The 27,254-nt window shown below is 50.5% G+C and overlaps 14 protein-coding genes and 1 non-coding gene; 7 read left to right on the plus strand and 8 right to left on the minus strand.

Moving 5' to 3' along the window:
• The first annotated feature begins 113 nt into the window (after nucleotides 1-113).
• Nucleotides 114-4,448, plus strand: CNAG_01658 (hypothetical protein). XM_012197017.1 has 9 exons: nucleotides 114-543; nucleotides 627-1,574; nucleotides 1,627-1,743; nucleotides 1,795-1,902; nucleotides 1,962-2,385; nucleotides 2,432-3,054; nucleotides 3,492-3,752; nucleotides 3,805-4,064; nucleotides 4,116-4,448. Exons 1-9 carry the CDS (start codon nucleotides 373-375, stop codon nucleotides 4,282-4,284), a joined length of 3,081 nt encoding a protein of 1,026 aa, XP_012052407.1. The 5' UTR covers nucleotides 114-372; the 3' UTR covers nucleotides 4,285-4,448.
• On the minus strand, nucleotides 4,221-6,328 carry CNAG_01659 (hypothetical protein). XM_012197283.1 has 5 exons: nucleotides 5,913-6,328; nucleotides 5,735-5,851; nucleotides 4,934-5,675; nucleotides 4,659-4,874; nucleotides 4,221-4,604 (listed from the first exon to the last, which is right to left on the minus strand). Exons 1-5 carry the CDS (start codon nucleotides 6,215-6,217, stop codon nucleotides 4,464-4,466), a joined length of 1,521 nt encoding a protein of 506 aa, XP_012052673.1. The 5' UTR covers nucleotides 6,218-6,328; the 3' UTR covers nucleotides 4,221-4,463.
• On the plus strand, nucleotides 6,312-8,060 carry CNAG_01660 (translation initiation factor eIF-2B subunit alpha). XM_012197018.1 has 7 exons: nucleotides 6,312-6,541; nucleotides 6,608-6,665; nucleotides 6,728-6,864; nucleotides 6,948-7,070; nucleotides 7,134-7,243; nucleotides 7,320-7,449; nucleotides 7,513-8,060. The coding sequence occupies exons 1-7, from the start codon at nucleotides 6,413-6,415 to the stop codon at nucleotides 7,990-7,992; spliced, it is 1,167 nt and encodes a 388-aa protein (XP_012052408.1). The 5' UTR covers nucleotides 6,312-6,412; the 3' UTR covers nucleotides 7,993-8,060.
• CNAG_07595 (hypothetical protein) lies at nucleotides 8,013-10,748 on the minus strand. XM_012197531.1 has 3 exons: nucleotides 10,071-10,748; nucleotides 8,211-10,025; nucleotides 8,013-8,142 (listed from the first exon to the last, which is right to left on the minus strand). Exons 1-3 carry the CDS (start codon nucleotides 10,526-10,528, stop codon nucleotides 8,103-8,105), a joined length of 2,313 nt encoding a protein of 770 aa, XP_012052921.1. The 5' UTR covers nucleotides 10,529-10,748; the 3' UTR covers nucleotides 8,013-8,102.
• A 160-nt stretch (nucleotides 10,749-10,908) lies between these two features.
• Nucleotides 10,909-11,442, minus strand: CNAG_08004 (hypothetical protein; the record flags this gene model as incomplete). Its single annotated transcript, XM_012197552.1, has 3 exons — nucleotides 10,909-11,077; nucleotides 11,116-11,260; nucleotides 11,310-11,442. 3 exons carry the CDS (start codon nucleotides 11,440-11,442, stop codon nucleotides 10,909-10,911), a joined length of 447 nt encoding a protein of 148 aa, XP_012052942.1.
• A 123-nt stretch (nucleotides 11,443-11,565) lies between these two features.
• On the minus strand, nucleotides 11,566-13,571 carry CNAG_01663 (dynactin 4). XM_012197284.1 has 4 exons: nucleotides 13,308-13,571; nucleotides 13,023-13,228; nucleotides 12,535-12,961; nucleotides 11,566-12,474 (listed from the first exon to the last, which is right to left on the minus strand). Exons 1-4 carry the CDS (start codon nucleotides 13,532-13,534, stop codon nucleotides 11,604-11,606), a joined length of 1,731 nt encoding a protein of 576 aa, XP_012052674.1. The 5' UTR covers nucleotides 13,535-13,571; the 3' UTR covers nucleotides 11,566-11,603.
• Nucleotides 11,579-12,974, plus strand: CNAG_12982. XR_001046283.1 has 1 exon: nucleotides 11,579-12,974. It is a non-coding gene; the product is annotated as a hypothetical RNA (non-coding RNA).
• Nucleotides 13,572-13,708: 137 nt separating the features above from the next.
• Nucleotides 13,709-15,443, plus strand: CNAG_01664 (CMGC/CDK/CDC2 protein kinase). XM_012197285.1 has 7 exons: nucleotides 13,709-13,966; nucleotides 14,021-14,180; nucleotides 14,263-14,386; nucleotides 14,473-14,643; nucleotides 14,723-14,886; nucleotides 14,962-15,140; nucleotides 15,203-15,443. The coding sequence occupies exons 1-7, from the start codon at nucleotides 13,924-13,926 to the stop codon at nucleotides 15,256-15,258; spliced, it is 897 nt and encodes a 298-aa protein (XP_012052675.1). The 5' UTR covers nucleotides 13,709-13,923; the 3' UTR covers nucleotides 15,259-15,443.
• CNAG_01665 (tRNA-splicing endonuclease subunit Sen34) lies at nucleotides 15,412-16,631 on the minus strand. XM_012197286.1 has 3 exons: nucleotides 16,541-16,631; nucleotides 16,348-16,485; nucleotides 15,412-16,276 (listed from the first exon to the last, which is right to left on the minus strand). The coding sequence occupies exons 1-3, from the start codon at nucleotides 16,608-16,610 to the stop codon at nucleotides 15,483-15,485; spliced, it is 1,002 nt and encodes a 333-aa protein (XP_012052676.1). The 5' UTR covers nucleotides 16,611-16,631; the 3' UTR covers nucleotides 15,412-15,482.
• Nucleotides 16,632-16,728: 97 nt separating this feature from the next.
• On the plus strand, nucleotides 16,729-17,758 carry CNAG_01666 (U6 snRNA-associated Sm-like protein LSm2). XM_012197019.1 has 6 exons: nucleotides 16,729-16,808; nucleotides 16,864-16,874; nucleotides 16,991-17,077; nucleotides 17,200-17,260; nucleotides 17,503-17,605; nucleotides 17,657-17,758. The coding sequence occupies exons 1-6, from the start codon at nucleotides 16,806-16,808 to the stop codon at nucleotides 17,677-17,679; spliced, it is 288 nt and encodes a 95-aa protein (XP_012052409.1). The 5' UTR covers nucleotides 16,729-16,805; the 3' UTR covers nucleotides 17,680-17,758.
• Nucleotides 17,759-17,787: 29 nt separating this feature from the next.
• Nucleotides 17,788-20,611, plus strand: CNAG_01667 (4-hydroxybenzoate polyprenyl transferase). XM_012197020.1 has 6 exons: nucleotides 17,788-18,168; nucleotides 18,224-18,376; nucleotides 18,450-18,567; nucleotides 18,640-18,725; nucleotides 18,784-18,917; nucleotides 18,976-20,611. The coding sequence occupies exons 1-6, from the start codon at nucleotides 17,862-17,864 to the stop codon at nucleotides 19,300-19,302; spliced, it is 1,125 nt and encodes a 374-aa protein (XP_012052410.1). The 5' UTR covers nucleotides 17,788-17,861; the 3' UTR covers nucleotides 19,303-20,611.
• CNAG_01668 (hypothetical protein) lies at nucleotides 18,996-21,087 on the minus strand (the record flags this gene model as incomplete). XM_012197021.1 has 16 exons in its annotated part: nucleotides 18,996-19,399; nucleotides 19,448-19,534; nucleotides 19,587-19,616; nucleotides 19,669-19,750; nucleotides 19,774-19,821; nucleotides 19,869-19,949; nucleotides 19,995-20,123; nucleotides 20,179-20,238; nucleotides 20,290-20,373; nucleotides 20,428-20,446; nucleotides 20,504-20,523; nucleotides 20,577-20,617; nucleotides 20,684-20,746; nucleotides 20,819-20,824; nucleotides 20,877-20,923; nucleotides 20,996-21,087. 16 exons carry the CDS (start codon nucleotides 21,085-21,087, stop codon nucleotides 19,389-19,391), a joined length of 900 nt encoding a protein of 299 aa, XP_012052411.1. The 3' UTR covers nucleotides 18,996-19,388.
• Nucleotides 21,088-21,281: 194 nt separating this feature from the next.
• Nucleotides 21,282-23,029, minus strand: CNAG_01669 (metallo-beta-lactamase family protein). XM_012197287.1 has 4 exons: nucleotides 22,515-23,029; nucleotides 22,301-22,457; nucleotides 22,177-22,253; nucleotides 21,282-22,121 (listed from the first exon to the last, which is right to left on the minus strand). Exons 1-4 carry the CDS (start codon nucleotides 22,969-22,971, stop codon nucleotides 21,367-21,369), a joined length of 1,446 nt encoding a protein of 481 aa, XP_012052677.1. The 5' UTR covers nucleotides 22,972-23,029; the 3' UTR covers nucleotides 21,282-21,366.
• Nucleotides 23,030-23,160: 131 nt separating this feature from the next.
• CNAG_01670 (hypothetical protein) lies at nucleotides 23,161-24,358 on the plus strand. XM_012197288.1 has 3 exons: nucleotides 23,161-23,468; nucleotides 23,524-23,796; nucleotides 23,851-24,358. The coding sequence occupies exons 1-3, from the start codon at nucleotides 23,274-23,276 to the stop codon at nucleotides 24,190-24,192; spliced, it is 810 nt and encodes a 269-aa protein (XP_012052678.1). The 5' UTR covers nucleotides 23,161-23,273; the 3' UTR covers nucleotides 24,193-24,358.
• On the minus strand, nucleotides 24,279-26,843 carry CNAG_01671 (acetyl/propionyl CoA carboxylase). XM_012197022.1 has 11 exons: nucleotides 26,428-26,843; nucleotides 26,266-26,375; nucleotides 26,140-26,216; nucleotides 25,962-26,078; nucleotides 25,813-25,910; nucleotides 25,728-25,767; nucleotides 25,602-25,680; nucleotides 25,203-25,542; nucleotides 24,903-25,142; nucleotides 24,599-24,836; nucleotides 24,279-24,540 (listed from the first exon to the last, which is right to left on the minus strand). Exons 1-11 carry the CDS (start codon nucleotides 26,775-26,777, stop codon nucleotides 24,379-24,381), a joined length of 1,851 nt encoding a protein of 616 aa, XP_012052412.1. The 5' UTR covers nucleotides 26,778-26,843; the 3' UTR covers nucleotides 24,279-24,378.
• Nucleotides 26,844-27,254: the final 411 nt, after the last annotated feature.

Consider the following 27,254-nt stretch of genomic DNA (forward strand, 5'->3'; position numbering starts at 1 on the left):
TAGTAGCAACGGGTTTGGGTTATGACGGCGATTGAAAGCGTTCGTCCACTAAATACATAAATACGCTGCATATTGGACCATACTGGACCCTTGGCTGAACAAAAGGCCCGTGCGCGGTTTTGACTGCGGGGCACCGGAGGAGTTCAGTGTGTTTTCAAGCACATTCTCCTTCCTCGCTTTCGTTCACTCACAAACATTTCCCTTCATTCTCTGTTCCATTCCATTCCTATCCTTTTCATCTCCCATCCGTCGTCGTCATCGTCACAACAGTTGGGATATATCGTATTTAAAGCCAAGAAATACGTCTACTTGTTGGAAACCGCAAGTCGCCGTCACTCACCCTACAAGTCCTCATCCAAGACCCAACAAAGGATGGAAGCCATCTGTCAGGTGGGCGATCAGTATCAGAATAACGATTCTCTATCAAATTCAAAAAACTCGCTAGTGGATGACCTTCCCCCTCCGCCGGAGCCATTTCCTTTAGATCGCCTTTCAGAGAACGTATCAACTTCTATAGGCTCGAGAGCAGAATCGGACCAGATCGTGAGTGTCTGGCGCTCTCTGGACATGAGATTTGAGAGAGGGCATTTTCATGCTGTATAGGAGGCTGACAGTATCTCATGAAGCTTATCGTCAAGCACCTCCGCTCTGTGCAAAGATCATGTATCGACGCTCTTTCAGCTTTACTTCCGGATCATCCCGGGCAGAATGGTGATGTTGATTGGGATCCAACCTTGATTGCCGATTCGGATGATCAGCTCGCATGGGCACTAATGGAATTGCTTGAAGTGACTTATGAGCTCGAGGGTCTTACTCCATCACCAGCTGAATCCATGTTACAAAAAGAGCGCGGAGAGGAAGTAGTCATCGGGGACTTTGGGTCTTTAGAAAATCTCACATCCCAACTGGATAAGGTTCAATCGGCACGCATGGCCTCTCGCCTTCAAACCCCAACCATAGGGACGTATACAGATGCTTCCGCCCTTCACCCAGCGATTAGTATGGTGAGATTGGAGCTCGCCTGGGCGCGATTAGAGAGCTTAATTTTGGCTGTTGTTGAACTTTCTCGTCAGCGGCATCAGCAATCAACGAAAAATAGAGAAACCTCACCCCCAAGTTATGAGACGTATCATAATGGTAGTCACGGACTGCCACAATACTCCGAGGCCAACCCAAATGCCTCTTCTGCATCTGTATCGAAATTAGCTGATTCACCCACGGCTAAAGGCGATTTTAGATCTCGCTCCTCCCTCGAGTCTTCCAGAAGTCGAAGGTCTGCGGATCGAGAAAAGATGCTCAACGAACTCGAAGCCGTGACATCTGCTGTTGAGCGACTGTATAGCGTATGTCCACAATTATCAAATCAAAGGGTTGAGATTCGACCGCTTGCCCGTTCGTCTACAGAGGATCGACATCACAGAAACGATGAGACTGCGGATTTGAATGCAGATGAAAGGGTAGATGAAGGACAAAAAATGAAAGAGTTGGACCAGATCTGGCTTCAGTTACAGGGTGCAAAAAGGAAGAGAATGGAGCGTCAGAGGGCAGACGTCAACACCTCACAATCTCGGAGCGTAAGTCTTTGCAAACATGTTTGCTGGAACCTAGGGTATTGATGAAACTCAGAAAGAGAAATTTATTGTTCGTTTGGTAGAACAAGCGGAGAAGCGAAGGCTCCCATCTCAGGATGGTGAAATGGGTGCTGTCGATGGTGAACTTGCCAAGGCGAGAGAGTTGAGAGACGTCAGTATGATTTTCGCCTCTTCAAAAAATGCTCGCTGATCTTATGGGCAGAAAGATCATTTTCTACAAGACCTCATTGAACAATCTGCAGATCGGCGATTCGACAATCAAGATGCTGCTGCGCCACCAGAAGATAGAAGCGCCACCCGTCATGCCAAGGTAGGCCCATCTCTCTGAATGTATTACTAGAAAACTAAACTTAAGTATGCGAGAAACAGCAACAAGCTCTTATTAACGCACTCGTTACTCATATTCAGACGACTAGACTGGCATCTCAAGATTTCCCGCTCACTTTAGAGGACAAATTGGCCGAAAACCGCCCCGCTTTCGTCAATCAGCTCGTGGAGTATTCTTCTGCTGGAAGACTATATGACCAGGATTCTTTACCTCCTACCCCAAGAGGAGACGAGAATATGGGAATCGGCGAAGAGAAAGACCCAATGGAGATCGTCACTGTGAAGGATTTCCTTGCCTCGAATCGACCCCCAATCCCGCAGAGTGAGGCAGATACAGGGGGACCAGCGGAAAAAAGGGAAATGTCAAGCTCTGAAGGAGGAGGGAAACGGAGAGTTGTGTCCAAGATCGCAGGAATGGTAAGGAAGGGTGGTGCACATTTGGGACTAAAATTCACATTCTCCCCGGGTGGGTTTTGAAGCTTCAGTCGAGGAACATAAAGCTAACGAATCAGACCAAAACAATGTGACATATGTGGTTGAACACCAGGAGAATCTCAAGAGTCTTCAGATTCTGGTACACGGCATTGGCATCTCTTCGAATCTCGAGCTTAATATCGAAACTCTTCCATCGAGCTCTGGGTCCACAAATGCTGCTATCATAACTTCTAAGCGGGAACCTTCGCTATCGATTGATGTGGCACTGCCGGTTTTGGTATACTCTGACCAGATTATGCCGCTTGTCCCTCAGTCCCTTTATCAGGAAGCAAAACTCTCGGCGCTGCCGACACCCGCAGCCTCTAATGCGTTGATAATCACCCATGCGCTTTCTGCCCCCGACCTCCGCTCTCTGAAGGCAACGGCACTATGCTGTACCATATGCGAACGTCATCTCTCCAGTCTTCCATTCTCTAGAGATCCTAGACAAGCGTACAAAGATCTGCCATCAGATCATTGGGCAGAGATGATTGATATATGGATGTGTCACGATGATCCGGCCTTTACGGCGAGACTTGCAGGTATGACAGAAGAAGGATTCTGGCCCACAGATGGTGGCGTCTTGGTGGGGGGGAGTTATCTGCTGGTAGAGGAGACCAGGGGTAAATGGGAAACTCTTCGAAAGGGAACGCAAAAGGAAGTGAGTCAATCGATTGTGCTTTAATTATCTACTTTTCGCTATATAAATCATCATTCAAGTACTCGCGGGCTAGCAAGAAGGCCATCGTCCCGTTTCCATGGACGGCTTTTCACTTTTGCTCTTTCACCTCACTGCTCGATCAAGGAAGAAGCTCTTCAGCAAGTTTCACCTTTTTCCAGCAGTGATTCAGGTGAAAGAACAGAGTGTTGGGCACTAGCGATCCTCCCATGTCCCGGGAGGAAGCTTTTTTGGTTGATACAACGGTCCAAGAATAAGAGAATCCATCCTCGAGTTGATCAAACCTTTGACACGCAAAGAATTCGCGAGCAGAGGCTACACGCGAGGTTACATTTCCAATATGATCATTTGCGACGTTATTGGCCGTTTTGTTTAATTATAACCATTTGTGCAGTAATGGCAACTGACGGATCCAATAGAATGAAACCTGGCGTCTTATCAATTGCAAGTGCGGAGAGGTCGTCGGTAAACAGCGCGTAGACGATGGAAAGCCGGGCAGTAGGACTTTGAGATTCTCCAAATGGGCCATCGGGCTTTTGGACGATGGAGACGACGATGGCGAGATAACTCGATTCCCTTTTTCAGTCTTTATTGTCTCCGACATGCTTGAATTAGCGCAGGCCCACGCAAGTTTCCGATTCATCATTTCGGAAGAAGAGACAGGCGATCAGAAACTTTATGCAAGTATTGTGTCTGTCCCTCATGTGGATGTCAGGCTAACGACGGATGTAGCTTTGGTTATTCAACGCCTCCACATCTGTATCGTACTTCAAGCCTACCCTTACCTCCGCCCAAACGTCACCACTCCGCTCGTCATTCACTGTTTACCAGGCCTCGGAGAGGAGAAGCGTAAGGTCGCGTAGATCTTCAGCAGCTAGTTCGATCAAGACCAACAACTCTGGGGGAAATGGAGCTAGCGTCAAGGGTGACGACAGAGGCAAGGTCATCAAGGCTGTAAAAATTATGTACAAAGTTGTTGACGAATCCGCCAAGTAAGCTCTCACTGGTAATAACGTGCGATGCATACGCTGACAAGTGTATAGTCTGGATAGATTACCAGGATTTGGCCCTGGTGGCCAAATTGAACATCTGACCTATTCTCGCGAAGTCTGTTCTAGGCTGATTGCCATGTTGAAAGAAAGCACTTCAGTTTACCCCGCGGCCAGGAGGTCGATGGGTGCATTTGATGTGGGATTTTTGGAACGTGCTTAGTAAATATTCTGGTTGTTTGGTTTTAATTGCTCTTTATGGTCACGACTGGACGTACGGACATGGGATGCCTATTTATGGTGGTACATATATTCACTTGTGAAATGGTTTTTTGTAAATTGAGTAAAGCTTCTGATCTTGTATCCATGCAACATCCTCCTTCTCGTCTTCTTTTTTCTCTACTATGCGCTTTCGCCAGCAAGGCTTTGTACTCTACGCAGAGCAGCCAGAGCCTCCCGTTTGCCTTCAACGAAACCAGTCTCTCGCGAAGCTGCAAGGGCCTTCTTGAAGAGGTTCTGGGCTCCCGCATAGTCCTTCTCCATCTACATTTTGTTAGGATCTCTCTTGATTTCCTCAGCCAAACCGACGGCACTTACTTCGGCGAGCATTCCCATATTGTGTAACCCCACTGCCCGGGCGCGTTGGCATACAGCTTCTGCAGCTTCAAGCGGCGTGTCCTTGAATGATCCGCCTTCTGCTTCTGCGAGAGCTTGTTGAGAAAGTTGCAAGGAACGAAGTGACCATGAGCGGGAAACTTTGAGTGATTTGGGGGTGGGAGGATGAAGGGCATGAGAGGAGACGGTCGTCATCAACTACAATCCGGCACAAAAAAAATTAGCGGCCACATAGTATATGCAAATAGCAAGCCTACCATTGCAGCCTGACATCTGTCCCTCATGGGAGGGGTCTCTTTGCTTTGAGGCGGTAGCAGTAATGATATAGCCTGCAACAGCAGTTGACCGGCCATATCATACTGCCCCTTTCTCGCATAGACTTCCGACAAGCTCTCCATAGTCATTCCTAGTCCCCGCTTGTCAACCTGGCCACCTTGGTCGACATCTTCAGGATTCTCGCTTGGTAAGGCCTCGGGAAGGGAGACGTCACGCCCGAGAATGACTGGTCCTTCTGTGGATGGGGTGGACGATGAACCAGGCAGACCGAGATGCAGCATAGAGGTAAGTGCAGAGGAAAGATAGTATTCCGCTGCGTCATCCCATGTCTTGAACATTTGCTCTGTACTGCCTTCTCCAAGGGTTGACGCGTAGGTGGACCCAGTTGGCGAAGAAGCAACCTCAAGAGCCAACTGTCCAAGCTTTTGGTAGAGACCGATCGCTCGCACATGGTCCTTTTCGGTCAACCTATACCCCTCCCCGATCCACTGACCACCAGGTCCACCACCCAGAGCAGTCGCCTCTGGCAATGGCAAAGCCGCAGGACGGCGAAGAGGATCAGGGCCAAACATCTCTAGGGCTGTACGCAGCTCCACAAATGCAGAAACTCGTTGGCGTTGGATTTCCAGGACATTGGCTAATTCAACGTAGATGCCTGATATTTTGAGGAGAGGTTCAGGTTGAAGTGCTGACGGGCCTAGTTGCAAAGCAATTTCGAGCGCCCTACAGGACAAGCAATGCATTAGAAAGAGATGACGGGGAGATGAGAAGAGCGAGCTTACTCCCTGAGAAAGGTCTCTGCTTTACCATAATCTCCTCTTAACTTGGCCTTGAGCGCAGCTCTCAAGGGTTTGCGGACCTCCTTGGGCCAGGTCGTGAGGGTTGAATAGAACTCCAGCCTAATAGTGCAGAAGCTTTGATGTAAGCATTGTCCTCGTATGCAAGATTGACTAGACATACAATCCATAGATTGTAACCAGTGCTCCGAGACCTGCGAGGCCAGAGAATATCCAAGAAACTTTGAGCCCCTTCTTTCCCCCTTTAGCACCTTGGGGTTTGGATTCAGTAGACTTTGAATCTGGCGCTTTGGTTTCTGCTGTCGAGTGTTCGTTGGGCTGCTGGGATGTGGATTGGTACCTCCTCGGGGTGGCAAGGAGTGATGGAATAGCGGGGGAGAGGATGGGCCGGATAGCTGCACGGGATGTGAGTGGCTGCCTGGTGGCTGACGTTGAGCGTAGGATGGCTGTGGGAGTTATCCTGGGCATTGTTGTGGGCGAATGAGATGAAATTAGAGAATAGAAGAGTTGTAATGACTTTTGTGGATATTAGCCGTCGATATTGTGATGGAGGTCGTCGGTTCGGCTCGACACTTTTTTGTTATTCTTTCTTTCCTTGCGCTTCGTTTGTTGTCTCATTTCCTCCTACTCTTCCTCCTCCCCGCTCATATCCCCCGCCGCGCCATGCAATCGGTCGCAAGCCCCCAGGAGTATTCGGACACTCCCAACCAATCCTCCACTTCGGCCAGGACTCCTTCTCCCAGAGCTTTCGATGTTGTGACGGCATACAGGCGAGCTTTGGAGGATGACAAGGTGCGTATTTATACTGGGTTCGGAGAAACTTTTCAGTTGTGGTGCTGACGACTGCATAAATACAAGGTCCCCCACCCTATCGCTGCTATCTTGGCCCTCGTTGAGCTTATGGAGGCTTCCACTGGTATACCGTTTTCCGCCTTGTACAATACCGATCTAAAATGCTGACATGTTCCCATATTCCAGCTTCCACCGTAACTGGTCTCGCTTCCGAACTCACCGTTGGCCGACAGGTTTTGATCAATACCCAAGCGAGTCTTGGTGTTCGTGCAGGCTGTCAGCTGTGGGAAAGATTCTTTGCCCTTTTTCCTGGTGTTGGCGAGGTAAGTCTTACTTCTTTTTTTTCTTTCTTTTTTGGGATGGAGTTGGATCAAGGTGTACACGCGTTAACGCTTGTAATATCTAGGACTTTCCCGCTTACAAAAGGTCGTTGATCTCACAAGGCCGTTCGTTCTGTGCTATTACTGCTCCTCAATGTCGAGAGAAGATTGCAGAGCTGGCCGTTGGTTTCCTTCGTGATGATTGTGTGGTATGTGTGCTCCCCGACGCTCAAATTCTCCTATAAAGCGACTGCTTGCTAATTAGGACGCAGATCCTTACGCACAGCTACTCGAGAACAGTCATTCAGACAATCTTAAGAGCACACAAGCAACACAAAAGAATACGTGTCTATGTCACAGAAGCCCGTCCTGGGTGTCTTGGGTAAAGCATTATCGGCTGTCGGCCCGTGAGGGGCTGATTGGTTTTTGGAACAGATGCTGACGAATGGGCTACCCAGGATGAAAACACATCAGTTCCTTACGGCTAACGGTATCCCCTGTACTGTAGTGCTTGACAGCGCTGTTGCCTATGTGATGGAACGTGTCGACATGGTCCTTGTTGGATCAGAAGCCGTTGTCGAGAGTGGTGTATGTCATTTTTTTCAATATCCATGCGTCGCTAACTCTTTTTTTACTTTTTAATACCTTTAGGGCCTCGTTTCTTCTGTGGGAACGTACCAAGTGGCTCTAGTAGCCAAAGTCATGCAAAAACCCTTTTACGCCCTCGCAGAATCATATAAATTCCTTCGTCACTACCCACTTTCTCAAACCGACTTGCCTATACCAGCTTCCTCTGACCGGCCGTCTATCCCGCTCGAGTTCCCCTCTACGATTCCTGATACCCAATCCATCCCTGGTTTCCTCTCAAGAGGTAGCAGCTTGACTCCTCAATCAAGAAGTCCACAAGCACCGGCGACACCCCCACACGCCGTCATTGGTGGTGGTGGTGGTGGGGGCGCAGACGGAGGAAAGAGATATGAGAGGATGGAGATGACGAAAGAGATGGAAGAGATTAACCCGATGGTGGATGTGACAACCCCAGACTTGATTGACTTTATTATTACCGATTTAGGAGCGCCTTTAAGTCCTACGTCTGTCAGTCAGTACCTCGTCGCTCAATTCTCTTCATGAGTTTTCAACTATTGCCATAACCAACATTGCGGCAGGTCGTATGCATGCACGTATATAAATGACTAGGGCTATTTTTTTCTTCTTCTCTCTCTCTAGAGTCGTCGTCTTGGTTACCGGACGACACCATTCTTTTCATCTTCCAAATACGCCCTATTAACCTGACTATCAGCATAACACAACGGAAAAAAAGGGGGCAAGTCCAAAAAGGGAGGGCTTACCCTAGAGCCTGCATCTGATCACCACCGTATCTCTTCAAATACGCTCTCAAAACGCTCTTTTCCACATATGGCAACACGTCCGTCATATACTTTACGTCTTCTCCGCTATCCATCCCCGTCGTCGCCGTACCCAGCATACCCGCCGTCCCACCCGTCTTTCCCCCCAACCTTACACTATCCATCGATCCTCTTAAATTCCTCGGGGATGAGGACGAGGACGAGGACGCCGGCGCCGGCGCCGGCACAGACATTCGAGATGGACCGGTATCCAAACTCGCCCGGCCTGGAGGTCCAGTTTGGCCGCCGGGAGGAGGGGGTGGAGGAGGAGGAGGGGGCGTAAAACTACCTCTTGCTCCTGCTCCCCTTGGACCGAGTGGTCGGGGTCCCATCGGAGATGGAATACCACTCTGTACTCTGGGTGTATGTGAACCCGAACCCAAGCCCGACTGGCCATCTGGCTTTTGCGGACTAGCCGACCGAGGCGCCGAGATGGGCAAACCTCTGACATCCTTCTTACTCGCACTGCTGCCGCCCATATACCCTCCCGGCGGACCTAGCGACATGCTCATACTTTCTTTTCTGCTGCTTCCCTTTCTGATCGCAGAGAAGAAACCGCCGCCGCCTCCGCCGCTGCCGCCGCTTTTTTTGCTGGATGTAAAGCTTGATACCGATTGCATCGATTGAGACGGTTTCAAACCGCCTCCCAAACTGCTACCTCCTGGAGATAGTTGATGGTGGTGGTGGTGGTAGTTGACTTGGGCCTGGAGTTGGGGGTACGGCAAATTAGGAGGCAAGGCGGTCGGTTGGTCTGCGGGATCGATCACGCGTTGTGAAATTTCTCTGGCTGTATATGAATCCGCACGCATCGGGAATTCTGATCCTGTCGAAACGTTTCTCGGATGTGGCGAAAGATCAAAAGGAAAAGGCGAGGAAGGGGACGGGGACGAAACGGGGGGTGCGGGATGAGATGTAGACGTTTTGGATGCGGCCGCGTGGATAGGTCGGCGATGAGCTTCGGCAGCTGCTGCAGCACACCACGCTTTCAAGCCCGTTTCTGCCCTTGCGATTTCATTGATCGCGCGGGCATACGCCAAAGCACGGGCACCGGCTGATTTGTGGGATTTGAGGGTGGATATAGACATGGCAGACGGCCAGGGACGGGCGGCGGTTTGGAAGGATAGGGTGGTGGGTGAGTGGGTGAGTGTGATGTGGGGGGATGAGAAGGGTGGTGGGTTGTTGGAAGATGTGGCGGAGAGGGTGGAAGACGTGGTGCGTTCTAGTTCGGGTTGGTGAAGTGGTAAAGAGGAAGCTACACCGGCACTCATCTCTGTCGCTCCTTGCGCCTGCGTTGCCGTTGTGGAAGATAACGATGTGCCTCTTGTCGGCAAGGACGTGGGCGTCATAGGCCCCTTGTTGACCACTTCTGCCGCAGGCTCCAGCCCTTTTGCCTTTTCTAGCTCGATGCGCATATCGGGTCTTTCACGTTTACTCGGTTCTCCAACCATGGGCGGTGGTGTATCTCGCGAGTCAATCAGCCCGATTTCGTCGATTGCCCCGCCGAGCATGTCTGTGAGCTCTGTGATGGAGGCAGAGGACGAATAGGTGGGAGTCGGTGTCGCGCCCCGTGAAGGTGATCGATCAGGACGTGCCGGCGTGTTGGAGGACGGAGGGGAGGATACGGGAGAGTGAGGGGTATGGGTGATGGTGGGCAGTTGGTGTTGTGGCCGTGGCGGGGAGTCGGACGGGGAGATGGACGGGGAGATGGACGGGGAGATGGACGTGGGTGATGATGAGATGGGTGCTTGGCTTTGTACACTAGACACAGATTAGTATATCGTTTCATCAAGGTGGAAAACGTACGTGTGTTGCTCTGCCCCCGGCTCATCAATACTACCGTCCAGAAGCCCTGCTAAATTACTTGCACTGCTGGGAACCTTGGCCGGCAAAGTCCTTCTGTTCCTCCCCTTGAGCGTCTCCTCCCAACCATCCTCTTTCCCGTCAGCTCCCGTACCAAAGGCCGACGTGTGAGCGGGTGCGCTTCTGGGTGTACCGCCGAGTCCCCGTTCGAGCACAGGGTGGGCGGAGACGGTGCTTTGCGGGGTGCGTGCCCGCGGGGAAGATGCAGATGGATTCGTGGGGGTGTATATGCTGGCGGCCACGGGTATTGTCTGCGCTCTTTGAGCGGATCCGGGGGATTTGAACTGCCCCCCGGGGCTTGAAGAAGAGACTGGAAAGACGAATTGCGGCGGGACGAGGTCGGGGCGCTCCTGCCATGGGACAGCGATGGGTGTCTTGAACTCTTCGGTGTCGGGTTCCATCGGCGATGCATGGGCGTTCTCTTGTTGCGGCGTGGGTACATACGTCGCACCGGAGGCGGCACTCGAGCGAACATCCCGCCTGTGCAGACCCGCTTCTTCGTCCTCTTGCGCGTGGCTCCCGTTCTCGCCCTCTTGCGCGTGGCTCCCGTTCTCGCCCTCTTGCGCGTGGCTCCCGTTCTCGTCCTCTTGCGCGTGGCTCCCGTTCTCGTCCTCTTGCGCGTGGCTCCCGTTCTCGTCCGAGCGGACATTGGGCGTGGTGTATTCTGTAGGCGCGTAGTGGCTGCCGCTGGAGCCCGAGTCGGTGCCGTATGAGGAGAGGCTGGCGGGGGAGGGGCGGTCGGCGAGGGCGAGGACGAGGGAGGGGGAGGGGGAGAGGNNAACTACAGATGCAGCCCCCCCCCCAGCCACCACTCGCGCACTCCGCCGCCCGCCGTGTACCGCTGCAGCATCTCCCCCGCCCGCACCCCGACCGCCCCCACCACCACCTCCCCCCCCGCCTTGTTCACCACCGCAGCACACAGCAGCGCCACCCGCTCCCCCTGCCGCGGTCTCCACGTCAGTCCTCGCCCCGCAGAAAATACACCTACATCAGCTCCTCGTTCTCCCGGTACGCCTCGCACGCCGCCTGCTCCCCCTCCGGATCCCCCCGCCCCTCCTCCGACTCCATGAATTCCAGCAGCTGGTCCTGCGTCGCGTACAGGTGCTCGAGCGAGTTGATCAGGCGGTTCACCTCTGCTCCCAGTCAGCCGTCTCGTGCTTCTCTGCAGCCACAGCCACTTGCCGGCAATCAGGCTGTCCAGCTCCAGACCCGTCGCCTCTTGCAGCGTAAACGGCTGCGCGTACTGCGGCGTAAACGTGACACTCTGCGACATGCTAAATTCTACTGAAGGTACAGTAACGTTGAGTCTTGCCATTCAGTCGTTGCAGTCTTGTTGCAGTAACCAAACACAGATGCACAACTGGCGATGGACAAGCGTAGAATCGGACGCGGCAAGTGGAGGCCGAGGCACCTATTCGCCGGCTCAGAAACAACCACACCTATTATATATATATATACATACACAATCATGCACACCTACACCTCCCCGAGATTAACCCGCACCCAAAATGTGAAATGCTTATACTCTTCCTTCCGCTTCTCCTCCACCGGCGTCCCTTCTCCCTCGACGCGATACGTAAACCTCACTTCCAAATCAAACTCTACATCCCCCTCTGCCCTTTCAGAAACCTCCACCTCGATAGGCACTTTCGACACATTCTCCCTTTTCTCCACCCCCGCTTCCCGCCGTTTATCGCGCGTGCTGCCGCCCGCCAGAACACCCAATCGCCCGCCTTTCCGCCCAATCCCACTCATCGTCCCCGATCCAGTCGTCACACTTGCCGTATCCTCACTTCCATCCCCATCCCCATCCTCATCCTCCTCATCATCGTCATACGCCCACGCATCTTTCGACGCATTACACGTAAAATGCGGCGTCGCGATCCGTATCTCACACTTTGCCGGCGGTGCATGTTTAGGCAGAGGAGGTTGAGTCAGTCGGATTTGGATAGGATCGTAAAGCGGGTTGGTAAGCGCGAGTTGAAAAGTGTACGTCTCGCCTGCAACAAGCCGCGCGTTTAGAGCCTCTTCTTCCTCTTTGCCCTTTTCCCCCTCTCGCCACGAGATGCCCGACAAGGCAGGTCGCGTCCGACGTCGTTCACGTCTCTTCTCCCGCTCCAGCTCGGCATCGTTCTGCTCATCCGTATCCCCACCGGGCACCACCACCCGCCGCCGCCGCCGCCGCCGTCGACCCACCTCCAAGATGGGAAGGTAGTTGAGCGCTACCATCTTTATCTTCATACGCACACTTTTCGTATCCGGCTGGATAAGTAAATGACGACAGCTAGGCTCAGGACACCGTTTTGTCAGTTTCGTCTTTAACGGGATCCTCTGCGGTAACGCTGATCTGCAAAAACCCCCGTTGTCAATCAATCAATCAAAAAAAGGAGATGCGGTGAAAACCCACTGGGACATCCGGCCACATTCCCAGCTCCTACTCCACCGCCTATCCAACGCAGCCACCCCTTCCCACCCCGCTTCTTCCAACAACCTCATCGTCTCCACGTCTTCCATCCCCTTTTCCAACCCCAACTCTCGCCAGTTTGCTTTCGACTCGTACTCTTCCAGCTCATCCCAGCCCACTTTCTCCCCTCCCGGCGCTTGACCCTGCCCGCGCGGCGGTCTTTTACGTACAGCAAGTCCATGAACAGGCCGGTTCAACGCCTTGGCCGCCATCTGCGTAAGATGCGAAATGTGGCGTGAAGGCACTCTTGGTCGATGTGGCGTCGTAGTGGGTGTAGATGAACAAGTGATGTACGACTCGAGATGATCTTTGATACTATCAAACTCTGCCTGTACTTGTTCAGGCTGGGTCCATGTTTTTTGCAGTTGCACTATTACCCCATCCAATCGTTAATTTGTATATATTTAAAAAAAAAAAGAAAAGCGACGCACGAGCAATACCCGTGGGTTTTTCAAACTCCCAACCTATCTGCTTACTCGACCACCTACATCCAGGACAAACGAGGAGGTAAAGAGGTCCAGACGGCACTGCTCCATTTCCAGAGGCATTACTACTACTGCCTTCTGGGGGAGGATCGGACGCTTGGATCGATAAACTCGATGAGCATTGAGGGCAAGAGAAACATGATCTCGCGCATCTGGTTTTTTTTTTTTAATGGTAAAACGAGGTCAGGTCGTAAAAACAAGTAGGCAACAGCAGCAGAAAACCCAACTCACCTGTTCTTGTCTCCCCTTACGTTGGCGCCTGGGACGTCAAACAGACAGTTTGGACAAAAGTAACTGGCGACCTCTACCCCGACACAGAGATCACACCGAACAGCATCACACTCTTCACAGAAATAAAGCTGTTCGATCGGAAAGAAGGATGGGCGGCTTGATGGGTATGATGGCGGGAGTGGTGGTGTAGGGGTATCGAGATGTGAGCAGGCGTACCGGACTGACATTTGTTTAGGGCATGAGCGTGTTAACGTTGCACTTGTGCTTTGCCGCTGGAAAGACAAAAGAGTACGTAGGGGTTGGGCGGGATCAAAATTACGCGACGCGTCGAGGCAAGGGTGAGGCAGCGAGGCAAACTTGGTTTCGTTGCGTTTGGGATGGGATATAACAACCCCTCAACCTTTTCATCTCCCCAGTCTTCACTTTCCATTTACATCTCTATATATCACACACACACGCATATATATATACACCAGCCTAAACCACATAACACTGGTCCATTTTAAACTCGGATCCAACTCGTTTAGCTCAGCTTCGACGCGTGAAATCCAGTATACAAAACAACACAACCGACCGCCTCGCCCCCTGATTCAACCCCCACGATCGAAAAAACACCATGTCGCTTGACAACTATCAAAAGATCGAAAAGGTCGGAGAAGGTGTGTCCGTTTCCCCCCTCCCCAAACTGATCCTTGATAACCAAAAAAAAACAGGCACCTATGGTGTGGTGTACAAGGCCAAAGACATCAACACGGGCAACATTGTCGCCCTCAAGAAGATTCGTCTTGAAGCAGAAGATGAAGGTGTGCCAAGCACTTCGATCAGAGAAATCAGTTTGTTGAAAGAGTTGAGCAAGGATGATAACATTGTCAAGTGAGTTTTCGAGCACAACTCGATAGATTAAAAAAAAAATGCGAAGAAAAAAGAAAAAACTGACAATGACAATGAACGGTAGGTTGCTGGATATCGTGCATTCTGAAGCAAAGCTTTACCTCGTGTTCGAGTTTCTTGATATGGATTTGAAAAAGTATATGGATACCATTGGTGAAAAGGACGGTCTCGGTCCCGACATGGTCAAGGTAAAAATGCTCTGTTCTTTTACCAAACTTGGAAACAGCCCGCTGACCTCTTCTGGTTCAAACCCCCCCCCCTTCCTTGAAAACAGAAATTCTCTTACCAACTCGTCAAAGGTCTCTACTACTGCCACGGCCACCGTATTCTTCATCGAGACCTTAAACCTCAAAATCTGTTGATCAACAAGTCTGGTGATCTCAAGATTGGTGATTTCGGTTTGGCGAGGGCGTTTGGTATCCCTCTGCGTACTTATACTCACGAAGTATGTCTTTTGTTCTCCCCCCCTCACTATCAAACTTTTCTTGATGGTATGGGTATTTTTATACTCATATGCCGCGCAGGTTGTGACATTGTGGTACCGAGCTCCCGAAGTCCTCCTTGGCTCAAGGCATTACTCTACCGCTATTGATATGTGGTCCGTTGGATGTATCGTCGCTGAAATGGCCACTCGTCAACCTCTCTTCCCGGGTGACTCTGAGATTGATGAAATCTTTCGAATTTTCCGGCAAGTTGTCATTTCTTAGTTTCTTTTGTTCGCATTGCTATCCAGACTTGTTGTCCTGATCCTCAAAAATCACAGAGTTCTCGGTACGCCCGACGAAGACGTATGGCCCGGAGTCAGGGGCTTGCCCGATTACAAGCCTACCTTTCCCCAATGGCACCCCGTCGAACTGGGGGATGTCATCAAGGGCTTTGAGGCCGATGGGATTGACTTGATTGCCCAGACTTTAGTCTATGATCCTGCTCACCGAATTTCAGGTATGAATTTCTTGTCTCTCGGGAACTGTGATGAGCTAATCCGCTCCTTTTCTTCTTTACAGCCAAGCGCGCACTTCAACACCCCTACTTTGACACTGTCAACCTCGCCGCCGCATAAAGAAAAGCCTAGAACAATTTACTTCCCCCCTTTTTAAAGTCTCTCCGGGAGAATATCCTTCCTTGCACTTTTTTATATCACACACGTCGGCTAGTTGATCCAATCCTCACCAGGATGATCCCTTGCTTGCTCGTCTTCCTAGATCTGGACGATTAACAATGTATGTATCTTTTGGCTCTATCAATACATTTACTTGTACATTTTGTACTATTACAACAAGAAATCTATCCAAAGTTGGCCCATTCAAGCGAGTAGAATTCCACATCCTCTTCTTTTTCTTCTTCCTGGTTATCTTGCCCCTCTTCTCTCTTACCATCATCCCAGCAACAAATCAATCCAGCTTTTTTCGTCCCTGTACCCAACCTACCCCACGCCACAATCTCGGTCGGTTTGATAGGTTCATCCCGAACGATGACCTGACTGGTAAAATGCGCATGATACCGCAAGTAATCCCCTGGATAGATTAACCATTCTCCACCAAACCGCGGACCAAGTCCGACCCGGTACGAGAGCGATTGAAGCTTGGAAAACACGCCGAGAAGGGCATGTTGGCGAGGGGTCGTTGGGAAGGGGAAGAGGGGGTGGGGGAGGGATGTTATAGATTGTGATCCTGATGGATGTTGAGATAATACCGGGTGCGAGGGGACAATGTGGAAGTGGCCAGGAGTAGGCACATACTTGGTCTCCGTGGCCTTGGTCTTGGTCTTGGTCTTTGCCGGTGAACCCGCTATCGGTGCAGTGATATTCTCCTTGGCGTTGATGCCCTCTTCAAACTGTCCTTCCCCACTTTCTCTAGCCTTTTCTGCTTGCGCTCTCGCTCTCGCCTCCCTCTTCAACCTCGCTTTTTCTCCACCTTTATCGAAAGCCTTTCTCGACTCTTCCTGTCTCTTTGCTTCCGCCTCTCTTGTTTTTTCTTCTAAAGCTTTCAGACGCGCGATGCGAGCTGCCGTGTGGGCTTTAACGGTTTCTTCGGAGGGTGGAGATGGGCTGGGGTCAAGAGGAACGAGGTGGGCGATGCCTTTTTTTTTTTTTTTTTGCATGTCAGTACGAACAATGGCGATGTGAGGAAAAGATAAATTTGTCTCTTACCTTGAGTAACAAGATATGCCGCCTCTTCCTGCATCAATGTCAGGGGAAGACCTAAAAATCCATTCTGCTGGGCTACGCCGGGCAGTGTGCCGGCTCTTAAACCGGAGACATTGTGCACGCAATGGAGAGTAGCAGCAGCTATGAGTGGGTTGTCAGCTTGAGTGTGTGGGTTGGGGAGCACGGAAAATGATACTTTGTGCGTCCCAGACGGTGGCGACACCATTTACAAGGTAGAGGGGGATGGAGTGGGGGAGAGGGGACATGGCTTGTGGCAAGAAGGGTTTGTTTGTGCGGAGAGAAAGTAAATTATATTATTATGGTGGAGAAAGAAGAAGTGTGGTGGAGGTGGAGGGATGACGTGGAATTTTCACCCTCGAAGATCACCACCACCACTCACTCAACTCCTAATAATACTGCAACTATTACTACATATACCCCATCAGCACATCCCAGAAGCCATGGTGAGTCGTCTTCACGCGAGGGTACCCATATTCCTCACGCGCTCATCCGAAATAGCTCATCTTCTCGTGAGTCTCTCTCATCGACAAGCAACAATCCCCATACCCTGCCTCCCATGCGTCCTCAAAACCTCCAAGATACGCACATACGAACAGTAGCTTATTTGGAACTGCTCATCGTCTAGTTTCTTCAAGACCCTTACAGACCAAGTCATTACCGTTGAGCTCAAGAATGATTTATCGATAACTGGAACTCTCAAATCTGTGGATCAGTAAGTCGAGTCTTGCGTCTATGACCTTTCATATATCGCACTTGTCACCCACGATTCACAGTATTATCTGGCTACTAAAATACGGGAAAACATATGGGATAGTACTAACATGTAATGGCTAGGTTCCTCAACATCCGGTTAGATAATATCAGCGTGGAGGACCCCGAAAGACATCCTCATATGGTAAGCGTGTATATCTTGTTTTTTTTTTTCCGACAGATGCCAAATGTGAAAGTGGGATTCTAGACGGTGAAAAGATGGCAAAGTTGAGGCGGGGGCCCATTATTTGTCTGTATCTTTAAAGGAAAGATAATTTTCAGCGGTCTATGGATTGAGTCCGCTTCCTGCTGTTCCCCTCGCCCCGCTCCCCCTCCTGGAATGTTTCTTCTCTCTCCAAAAGATGCTGACGGCTTGCGCCTTGACAGATGGCGGTGAAGAACTGTTTCATCCGAGGGTCTGTAGTGCGGTATGTGCGGATGGCTGCGCGATCGGTGGACACTACGCTGCTGGAGGATGCTACGAGGCGAGGTGAGTTTCGTGTTTCGGGTGCTGGCGGGTATGCTGACGGAGGGTATGCAGAGGCGAAGGAAGGAAAGAAATAGAGAAGGGTGTGCGGGAGTTGGCCATAGGCTTTTGTACAAGATATATGCATGATACATTACAGGAGATATATTTTATGTGACCTGTCCCAGGCACGGGGGAGGGTGGCCCGCCAACGGGCGAAAAGATGGACAAATAAATAATTCGACACTTCTCTTTCACTCGCCCACGTAGACACCCAGCGATGCTCCTCGTCTCCCGTACCCGTCTCTTCCCCCGCCCGCTCCTTTCCCCCCTTTCCTGCCCCCTCCTACTCCGCACACGCGTGCTCACCACCTCTGCCATCCGCCGCACCTCGCTCCCCCCGACTGTCCCTCGCGTCTCCACAGAGCTCGTCCACCCCAAGGAGCAACAACAAAAACAACTGCCAGCGCAACCACCCACAGTCTTCGACAAAATCCTCCCACAATGGGCTCAAGGCGCCAAACCCTACCTCTATCTCACCAGGCTCGATAAGCCCATCGGCTCCGTCCTCCTCTACTGGCCCTGCGGTGCGTTCTTCGTCCCATGCATCTTGTCCTGGCAAGGCACTGATACCCATAACAGCGTGGTCCATAACAATGGCATCTACGGTGCATCACCTTCCCCCTACCACTCCTCTATTCTACATGTCCCTCTTCGCCGTGGGAGCAGTCATCATGCGAGGTGCAGGGTGCACCATTAATGACATGTGGGATTGGAAGATGGACGCCAAGGTCGGTACGTCACCTTTGCCCTCCCAAAGACGAAATGTTCAAATGTTCGCGAGCTTACCGGATAGCAATGAATGTAGAGAGGACAAAGACGAGACCTTTGGCCGCCGGCGATGTTACTCAATTCGGGGCTCTCACATTCCTTGGAGCTCAGCTTACTGCAGGCCTTGCCGTGCTAACCCAACTTAATTGGTATAGGTGAGTTGCTTATGATTCTGGTATCAACCTAGGACCAAAAAGAAAGAAAATAAAAAACTGATTCAAAACTAGCATCGTCCTGGGAGCTTCCTCATTAGGATTGGTAGTCATCTACCCGTTCATGAAGCGTATCACATACTTCCCTCAAGTTGTGCTAGGTACGCACTACCATCTCACTTTTGTCCTTTGTGGACAGACGCTGACCTTATGACATAGGTTTTGCATTCAACTGGGGTGCTCTTCTCGGCTGGTCAGCCGTTGCCGGTGCTGTTGACTGGACAATCGCGACGCCCATGTACCTCGGGGGTGCGGCTTGGTGTGTCGCCTACGACATCATCTACGCTCATCAGGTGAGTTAGACAGCTTTAGACAGGTAACGTGCAACAAGGAGTCTGACGAGACTTTTAGGACAAGAAGGACGATGTCATCGCTGGTGTAAAGTCCATGGCCCTCCGATTCCCCGACACTTCTCGCCAAGTCATCTCCACTCTATCCGCCTCGTTCGTCTCACTCCTGACCTTTACTGGCTACATGGCCGGTCTCGGACCACTGTACTATCTCATTTCTTGCGGTGGTGCCGCTGCACACCTTGCCTGGCAATGCTTAACTGTCAACTTTGACAGCCGACCTGACTGCTGGAAAAAGTTTAGTTCTAATGGATGGCTAGGTGGCTTGATCTGGTCTGGTATCGCGGCAGATTACGTCCAGCAGGTCATGTTTGGGGTGCCTGCTTGAGAAACCAAGTTACAGAAAAGGGACAAAAAACCGGCTGTGTACATGCATGGTAGGACAAAAAAGCTCATTGTACGTTGGTATCCTTATCATGGGGTGCCTGTGATGTTACTCAGTGCACGATTGTAAATTATGACACCCAACTTACCACCAAGGAAATCGCTTGCCTTGTCAGCTTGCGTCTGCCAGTCGTCTTTGAATGCGGCGATCCCAACTAATACACCGGCCGCAAAAACTATGTAAAGGTAAACCACTCGAGCGTATCGCTTGCCTGAGCAATGACTTACAGCAACAAGCAATAATAAGCCAGAAAGCACCTAGAAATCTATCAACTCACGGTTCCACCATGCAGTCCAAAAGAATACACACCCCAAAACCGAGAACCGCAGCACCCAATCATATGGGCATACTCGGAGGCATCAGAAGTGTTTACTTTGCGTGCCAGAGTGTCCTGAAATTGGGTTGTTAGCATACTGTGTTGCGCCGTCTCTCATGGAGGCTACTTGCATCAATGATATCCCACTATGCGTACATCAGTACGTGCAATATCAATGTCCGTTACGACTTACAATTGCATAAAAACAAGACATGACGCCGATGAATAGTATCAAAAACCTCAACGCGACACTCTGAGCCACCAACCAACACACCTGCTTCTAGTTAGCCCTCTGTCGTCTTTTGTGGTCTCGACCCACCAAGACCAGTCCGACCATCAAGGCAATTGTAGCCCAAGCCACCCAGCTGGATCGTGCCCACCAAAGCGTAAGAATCCAAATGAATGCCAGCACAAGACATGCTACTTTAGAAGCATTGGTGTCGAATCCCTATGAGCGCGTAAATATCACAATCGATGCGGACTCAGAGCCTTTTTATCCTTACACATGCGACTAGACAAGCGCCAATGAATGATGAACCAAGGTACCCAGCAGGCAGCGTGATCTTCAAACAGTTAGCCAAAATCTTCTTCTCTGAAGCTGAATAAGATGATACCGCTGGTATACCGCCCCTCATCCTTGTCGATCCTCCTTCTTGAGGGTCAAGCGTAATCTTCTCCACCGTGGCACATGTCAAGACCTACCCAATGAATGATTGAGTATAGATATCGGACACAGCAATAATACAACTCACACCTGCCAAGGCATGCGACCTGGACAACATGATTCAATATCGGGGACGTTCGTAAGGGAAAAAGCGTATATCTTACATTTCATGCAATCCTACCGTCTGTGAATCTAGTCAGTTTTAGATATTCAGTATTCAGAAGCTGCCACGCATACCAAGAGCTTGAATGGATATATAAGTTTTTCTAATATTGGTACTGTATTGGTCAGGTTAGATCGTTGCCTCGACCAGCTCGTTATTGGGGGTCAAATATGGAACTCACCATGCCTATAGTTGTTAGCGGGACTAGATTGAGATGTGGCAAATACAAAGTCAAAACTTACCACTACATTGTTGCACAGTCGAAAATTGTACATATGGGCTATTTAGTCCGGCATCTTGGAAATCACGACCTTACATACCACTACTCGGGTGGGTCAATTGAGCTTATTTTAAAGCTCGAAGAAATCACCTACAGATAGCAATAGCAACGATATAGCATGCAGCGACTATTAGAGTCACTCTGAAGCAGTAATTGCTGTTAGTCGGTGGTTCTTGTAGTCTTATAACGCAGTCGTTATAGGAGTCGACTCACTTTTGTGTGTCATTGGGTGTCAGCTGCTCTGCGATGTCTCTCCTGGGATAGTAATGGGATGGAGCGCGGTAGGAGTGGATTGTAGGTGCCATATCAGCCTGTAAAGGTGTGAGGATAAAAGAAGAAGAAGAAAAAGGGTTCCAATCAAAAGCTGTGTGCGACGTTGGAAGACTGCGGGAAAACACAGTCAACCGCTGCCCGTTCTGGAAGTCACTCGCGCCATCGCCTCGCTACCGTTCTGTCCTTCGCCTGCTTCCTACAGCCTCCAGCGAGAGATGCAACATGGCAAGCAGTTACGTACAATGCATATCCACATCTACCCTCTAGTGATCTATCGTCACAGAAAAAAAAAGGATTCAAAAAACACCATCTTATAAGAGGAGCCCCTTGCTACTCAAATCAGCCCTTTCCAGCCCCTGGTCCCCTCCCACTTCGATTACCAGTCCATCCCAAGCAGGCTTGACTTTTCCTCCCTCCTCCATCCATCGCTCGCCGAGTCCCTCATGTTCACCTTCGCCAAACACCTTGTCCCACATTCTCTTTACAAGCCACTCAGCCTGAGCGGCATCAGGGTGATCACGGACCTCATAGTCACGCCCATCGCGATAAGTCAGAGAATTACAAATCTCTTCCCACATAAAATGTGATGTCGGATGGGTACTGCCAATGACGTAGGTATTGGCAGCGCGGAGGCGCAGAGCCGCAATGAGAGCTTGTGCGAGGGAAAAGTGAGAGGCATGCGATTGCAACGGCCAGAGGGCATCAATGATTAACACTGGTACATTATGAGCTCTGAGTCGCTCAAGACGACCGGCGGCGTGGGGAGAGATGGAGAGGTTGGCGAGATCACTGATGGACTGGTTCTTAGGGGCTCCTCTAGGAGTGTCATCTCCCCCCCGGGAATCGACTGGTGTCGGAAAGATCGACTGCCTTCTAGATGAAGGCTGCAACATTCTATCCCATGTACTTTGAGGAATTCCGCTGACATCCGACATGTAGATGATCGAGTCATCAAATTCAAATGCCAGGCAGATCAGAGGCTCGGGTTCGACCTTGGCTGGAGGGTCACGTACAGGCTCGGCGTTGGTAGGTGGTAGAACGGAATGAAAGTAAATTCCGTGGTGGACTGTAAAGAGGTTAGAAGAACAAGAATATAAAAGATATATCAGAGTCAAACTCGCCTGGAAGGACCTTGACATCAATCCCTTCAACTTGAAATTCACCTTCATCCTCAATAATCTTCCAGATTAGCTGTGGACTATTTTTGCATCAGCTATAAACTATGATTGATAGCGGCGGTCTTACACATCACCACCACCTGATACTTTCGTCTTGTCAACCATATAAGGAAATGTTTCCTCCACTTTGTGGAACGTTTCCTTGTTGAGATATACGGGTATGGCTTTCCCTTGTCTTACACACCATTCTCTCAAATCATCGAGTCCAAAATAGGCGTCAGCATCTGTGCACGGCCTTTAGCACTCCGAATTTGAACAGCCGCGCAAGAAAGGTAGCTCACGCCCATGGGTAAGCAACACGGCATCAATGGTCTTCACTCCCCACGTAGGAAAGAACCTCATTGCCTGTTCTCTGAACGTCTTACCGACATCTACCAGCACGTTCTTCCAGCTTCCTTCCGCAGACTGTTTCCTCAGAAGAACACTTGTATTTCCACGTTTATTCTTCCAGCCTTCGGGGACATCGGGGTCTACAGTCGAACGGCAACATGCACATGGGATGTTCTTTGGCCATTCACCTTCTGGATCATAAGTCGAGCCAGCGTAGGCGGTTGAGCTGGCTGTTGAGGCAGGCGAATGGGAGCGCCCGGATGAACGGTCTCTATCGTGGAGAAGAGGGACCATGTTGGACCACCTGTGGGGATAGGGGGTGGAGAGGGTGAGGCAGGGGGTGAGTGGGAGGCCCGTTGACGTGGCTGTTCCAAGGAAGAGGAGCTGGAGGGGCTGAGATGTAGGCATGGTGGGATGTGGGATGTATAAAATGTAAGAGAATATTCGGATACGTAGTGGAATGAGGTGCAAGGCGAAAGAAGATAGGAGGATGAATGCCCGGTGGAGGTTGAAAAGGAAAGATATTCCACGTCATCCCTTGTTGATTGACTACTAATAATAATAATAATAATAGATGCTACTACATCATCATCGAATCATCATCTATATTATTATCGACGAGATCTATGCTTTCTATATTTAACCTTCTACTACTATTGTCGTACGATTGATCATTCCTCAATCCTCTTCGTCCAGCGACTACACTCACCATGTCCACGTCCTCTCCCACCCCCTCCGCCTCCAGCAGACCCTTCCCCTCACAATTCGCAGACAACCAGGACCAGCCAGGATCATTTTACCGAAACCTTTTCTATATCCTCGTCGGCCTTCTATGCGGCTTTTCTCTCTTCTCCTTCTTGACTCTCATGCGGGCCAGGCGAAGGAGACGGGCTGTAATTGATGAAGTGAGTCATGCAGAATCAAATTGTGTTCCCCGATCTAATGCAGGTTTCTTTACAGGCCCTGAGACTGGGAGTAATGGTGCCAGGTGTGCCAGGCTACGTTCCCCTTCAAGACCGTCAGGCTTTGACGTGGATGAAGAGTGATGGGAACCAACTTCCAGATTGGTGGGAAATCGAAAAGTTGAAGGGCCCAGATGACCCGCCTCTATTGACTGATGACGGCCGTTCCAGTGGTCCCATGGATCAGCAGAACTCGGTAGCTCCACCTACGGGCGATTTGCACCAGCGGCAAACAAATGAAGAGTCTTCCTCTCACAATTTCGAGTCGTTTGTACGTGATTCAAGAGATCAGCAAATATGGTTATCCAGCTTACCTCTTTAAAAGCGACCGCTTGCCATCATCCCTCCAGTCGCCACCGAAACTTCGACACAGCCTATTCCGATATCCAAGCTTAAATTTTTCCCCAACCACCTTGCTTATCGACCTTCTGCCCTTCTGCCCCCACCTGCTCGATTCGACGGCATTAATTCTGAAAACATGATGGAGAAGTTGGGGCAGTTGAAAGGGAATATGGTGGAGATGGTGACTGTCATACGGATGCCGGTTCCCTCTTGGACAGGAGCCAGTGCGAACGATGAAGATGTTGAGGTCTTCAAAGAATGGGCTGGCATCGAGCTGGGAATTACAAATCTACAGGTGGCTGCTGAGTCGCACGAAGTTAGTTGACATTTGGGTTCCAGAAGATTGTTGTTATGGACCGTTTGTGTTGTTATTTGGGTTTCCGGGGTATAATAATTATGGCTTTGTAAGAGCGAGATTTACAACTATTGGAGCTTCTTTGTATACATCGCATTGTATCTGTTTACTTGGTATGCACTAACTAATCCAACAACATATACTCATTCTTTCATGTTACATCCGGAAAACTCCCCAGTCGCCATTGTCTCCATCAGCCCCAATCTCACCCCTCGTACCCTGCCCGCCGTGTGGTCTCTTTGCCCTTTCATCATGTGCTAGCTCCAATGTGAGGCCTAAGATGTCCCTTGTGTCACTAGGCTTGATGATTCCGTCATCCTATTGGCCCGTAAGCTCTTTCCTTTCTGACGAGTATGATGATATTCAACAGGCTCACCCATAATCTTGCTGTGGAATAGATTCCCATACTCTGTTTCTCAATTGCGTCTCGTAACTCTTGTCTCTTCCTCTCAGCGTCCTCTGCGACTTTCCCGTTTTCTTGGGCTCGTTTGCCTTGCACAGTGTGCATGACAGTAGACAATTGATCAGGACCCATAACGCTGATCCTCGCATTTGGCCACATAAACAGGAAACGAGGTGAATACGCTCGACCGCACATGCCATAATTCCCCGCCCTTTACAATTCCATCAGCCGATTGCGATTGTGTATGCGAAAAGCCGGAAAGGTAAATCGAGCTCACCCATAACTTCCTCCCACAACAAAAGTATACTTTTCCACTTTTGCCCTCGCTACTGCTCTGACCATTTTTGCTCCATCTTTGGCGATACCGCCTCTTTCTGCTTTTTCGCCTACCATGTAGCCGCTCACATTTACCAGGAATACGAGCGGGATACCTCGCTGGGAGCAAAGGTTGATAAAATGGGTTGCTTTTTGGGCAGAGGGAGATAGGAGAACACCGGCATTCGCTATGATACCAACCCTGTTTCGACAATGTCAACCATCACCTTTTTTTAACTATCAAAGTGTACCAGGAACTCACGTATACCCATGGACCTCTGCGAAACCGGTGATGATTGTCTTACCGAAATCCTTCTTAAACTCCCTGAATTCACTTCCATCCACCAACCTCGCGATAATTTCCCTCGGATCATAACTTTGCCTTGGATCTGCTGGGACGATCGCGTTGAGATCTTCAGTTGGGTAAAGTGGGGGTATCACCTCTCTCTTTCCAGCAGATGCACTGGCAGATGGGGGTACTTGGGCTATAGGGATAGAAGATAAGTCGCGTACGGCTTCCCGCGCCAGACGAAGAGCATGGGAGTCCGATGAGGCAAGATAATCTGCCACTCCTGATACCGAGGTGTGCATATCACCTCCGCCTATTACCACTCTGTCAATGATACTGCGAGAGAAGAGTGATTAGAAACGAGGGGCTTACCCAAAGCTTCTTCGTCGACTATTTCACCAGTAGCGGCTTTGACTAAAGGTGGACCCGCGAGAAAGATGCGGCCTTGGTTCTGATACTAGTCAGTTCACATTTATTAGCGTATGGAAAGTGATAAACCTTGACGATGATGACCACATCGGACATTGCAGGCATATATCTGCTCTGCGTTAGTGCTTGCCTTAAAGCAAGAAAACATACTCACGCTCCGCCAGCTACGCTAATCCCGTGGACCACACTGATTTGAGGAATGCCCATTCCAGACATCCTTGCAATGTTGTAAAAAATTCTTCCAAAATGGTCCTTTTTGCATGTCAGCACTCTACACAATTTTTCAACATATAAATGACTGACGTGATCTGGGAATACCTCTGCTTGATACGGCAACGCAGCGCCTCCAGATTCGACGAGGTAAATGCAAGGCAGAGAATTTTCAAGGGCAACTTGCTGAGCCCGCAAGTGCTTCTTCACCTTGATGGTGAAATCCCCGCTCGGTAAGCCTCAAGGTGTCAGAACGGCTGAACTGACTCACGGTGAGGGGGAAGTAGGTGCCGCCTTTGACCGTCGGGTCATTGGCAACGATCATACATTTTCTCCCTGCTATCATTCCTAAGCAATGTCAGCAACTGACCATAATGTAACCTTTGAGGAGACATACCTATACCAGTAATTAGTCCGGCACCTGGTAAAGCGTCAGGATACACATCGTGTGCTGCCAGAGGTGAAAGCTCGAGGAAGGGGCTGGCTGGGTCGAGTAGCGCGGACACCCTGTCGATCTATCAGCCCGTTCAATAGCAAATGCAAATATGCCCATACTCACCTCTCTCTGGCAGACAGTTTATCGGTGCCCTTGGCTTTCCATCTATCCAGAACCTTTTGCCCGCCACCTTCCTTTGCCTGGGCTCTCAGCGTTTCTATTTCGCGAATTAGACCTTCCATAAACAGTCTGTTGGACTCTGACTGGGGGGATACTTTTTTGAAGCTAGTGGGCAGAAGGCGAGCGGAGACTAGAGGAGGGGGTGGCTGGGGTATGAGGGTACGAGCGAGGGACAGGAAAACAGACGAGGGCGGTCGGGGGCGGGCGAGAGGCAGGGTGAAGGATCTGGGATACATAGCTGGAAGTAGTATGGGGTTGCGAATGTTGATGTAGATAGAGCGCACAAGCTGCATATGCTACTGGGGAAGTGCATGTTTATAGCAGCGACCCACATTGTCACTATCCTACTGTCCAGCTGCTCGTTGACTCACGAGCATGTGCCAGTTTAATACGTAAATGGATCTCCGGGTAGTGAACATACCCGACGGCGATGCCCGCGAAAGATGTCCATAGGGAAAAGCCGCTTGCTGTGCCTGGTGGTGCCTAGCACACAGAAGATAAAAACAAACAGTGCTCGTTCCCCCGCTCCTTTGTTCGCGCTCCTTCGAGTCCTTCCGCACATCATCCCCCTCCTGGCCCACACATCAATAACTCGGTAGTCAGCAATCAGTGTCTCCTGCGGCACACATACATGCGGCCTACCGCAAACACACGCACAGGATAAACAAGACGAGAGGACCCTTAGAGCCTGCATCGCTGTAGAAGAAAAATATAGACTGTGCAGTCACAGCTCGAATGCAACTCGGCATCTTCATTGTCATTTGAGCCTT

This window comes from Cryptococcus neoformans, chromosome 11 (assembly GCF_000149245.1).
Source record: "Cryptococcus neoformans var. grubii H99 chromosome 11, complete sequence".
In the NCBI taxonomy this organism is placed as follows: domain Eukaryota; kingdom Fungi; phylum Basidiomycota; class Tremellomycetes; order Tremellales; family Cryptococcaceae; genus Cryptococcus; species Cryptococcus neoformans.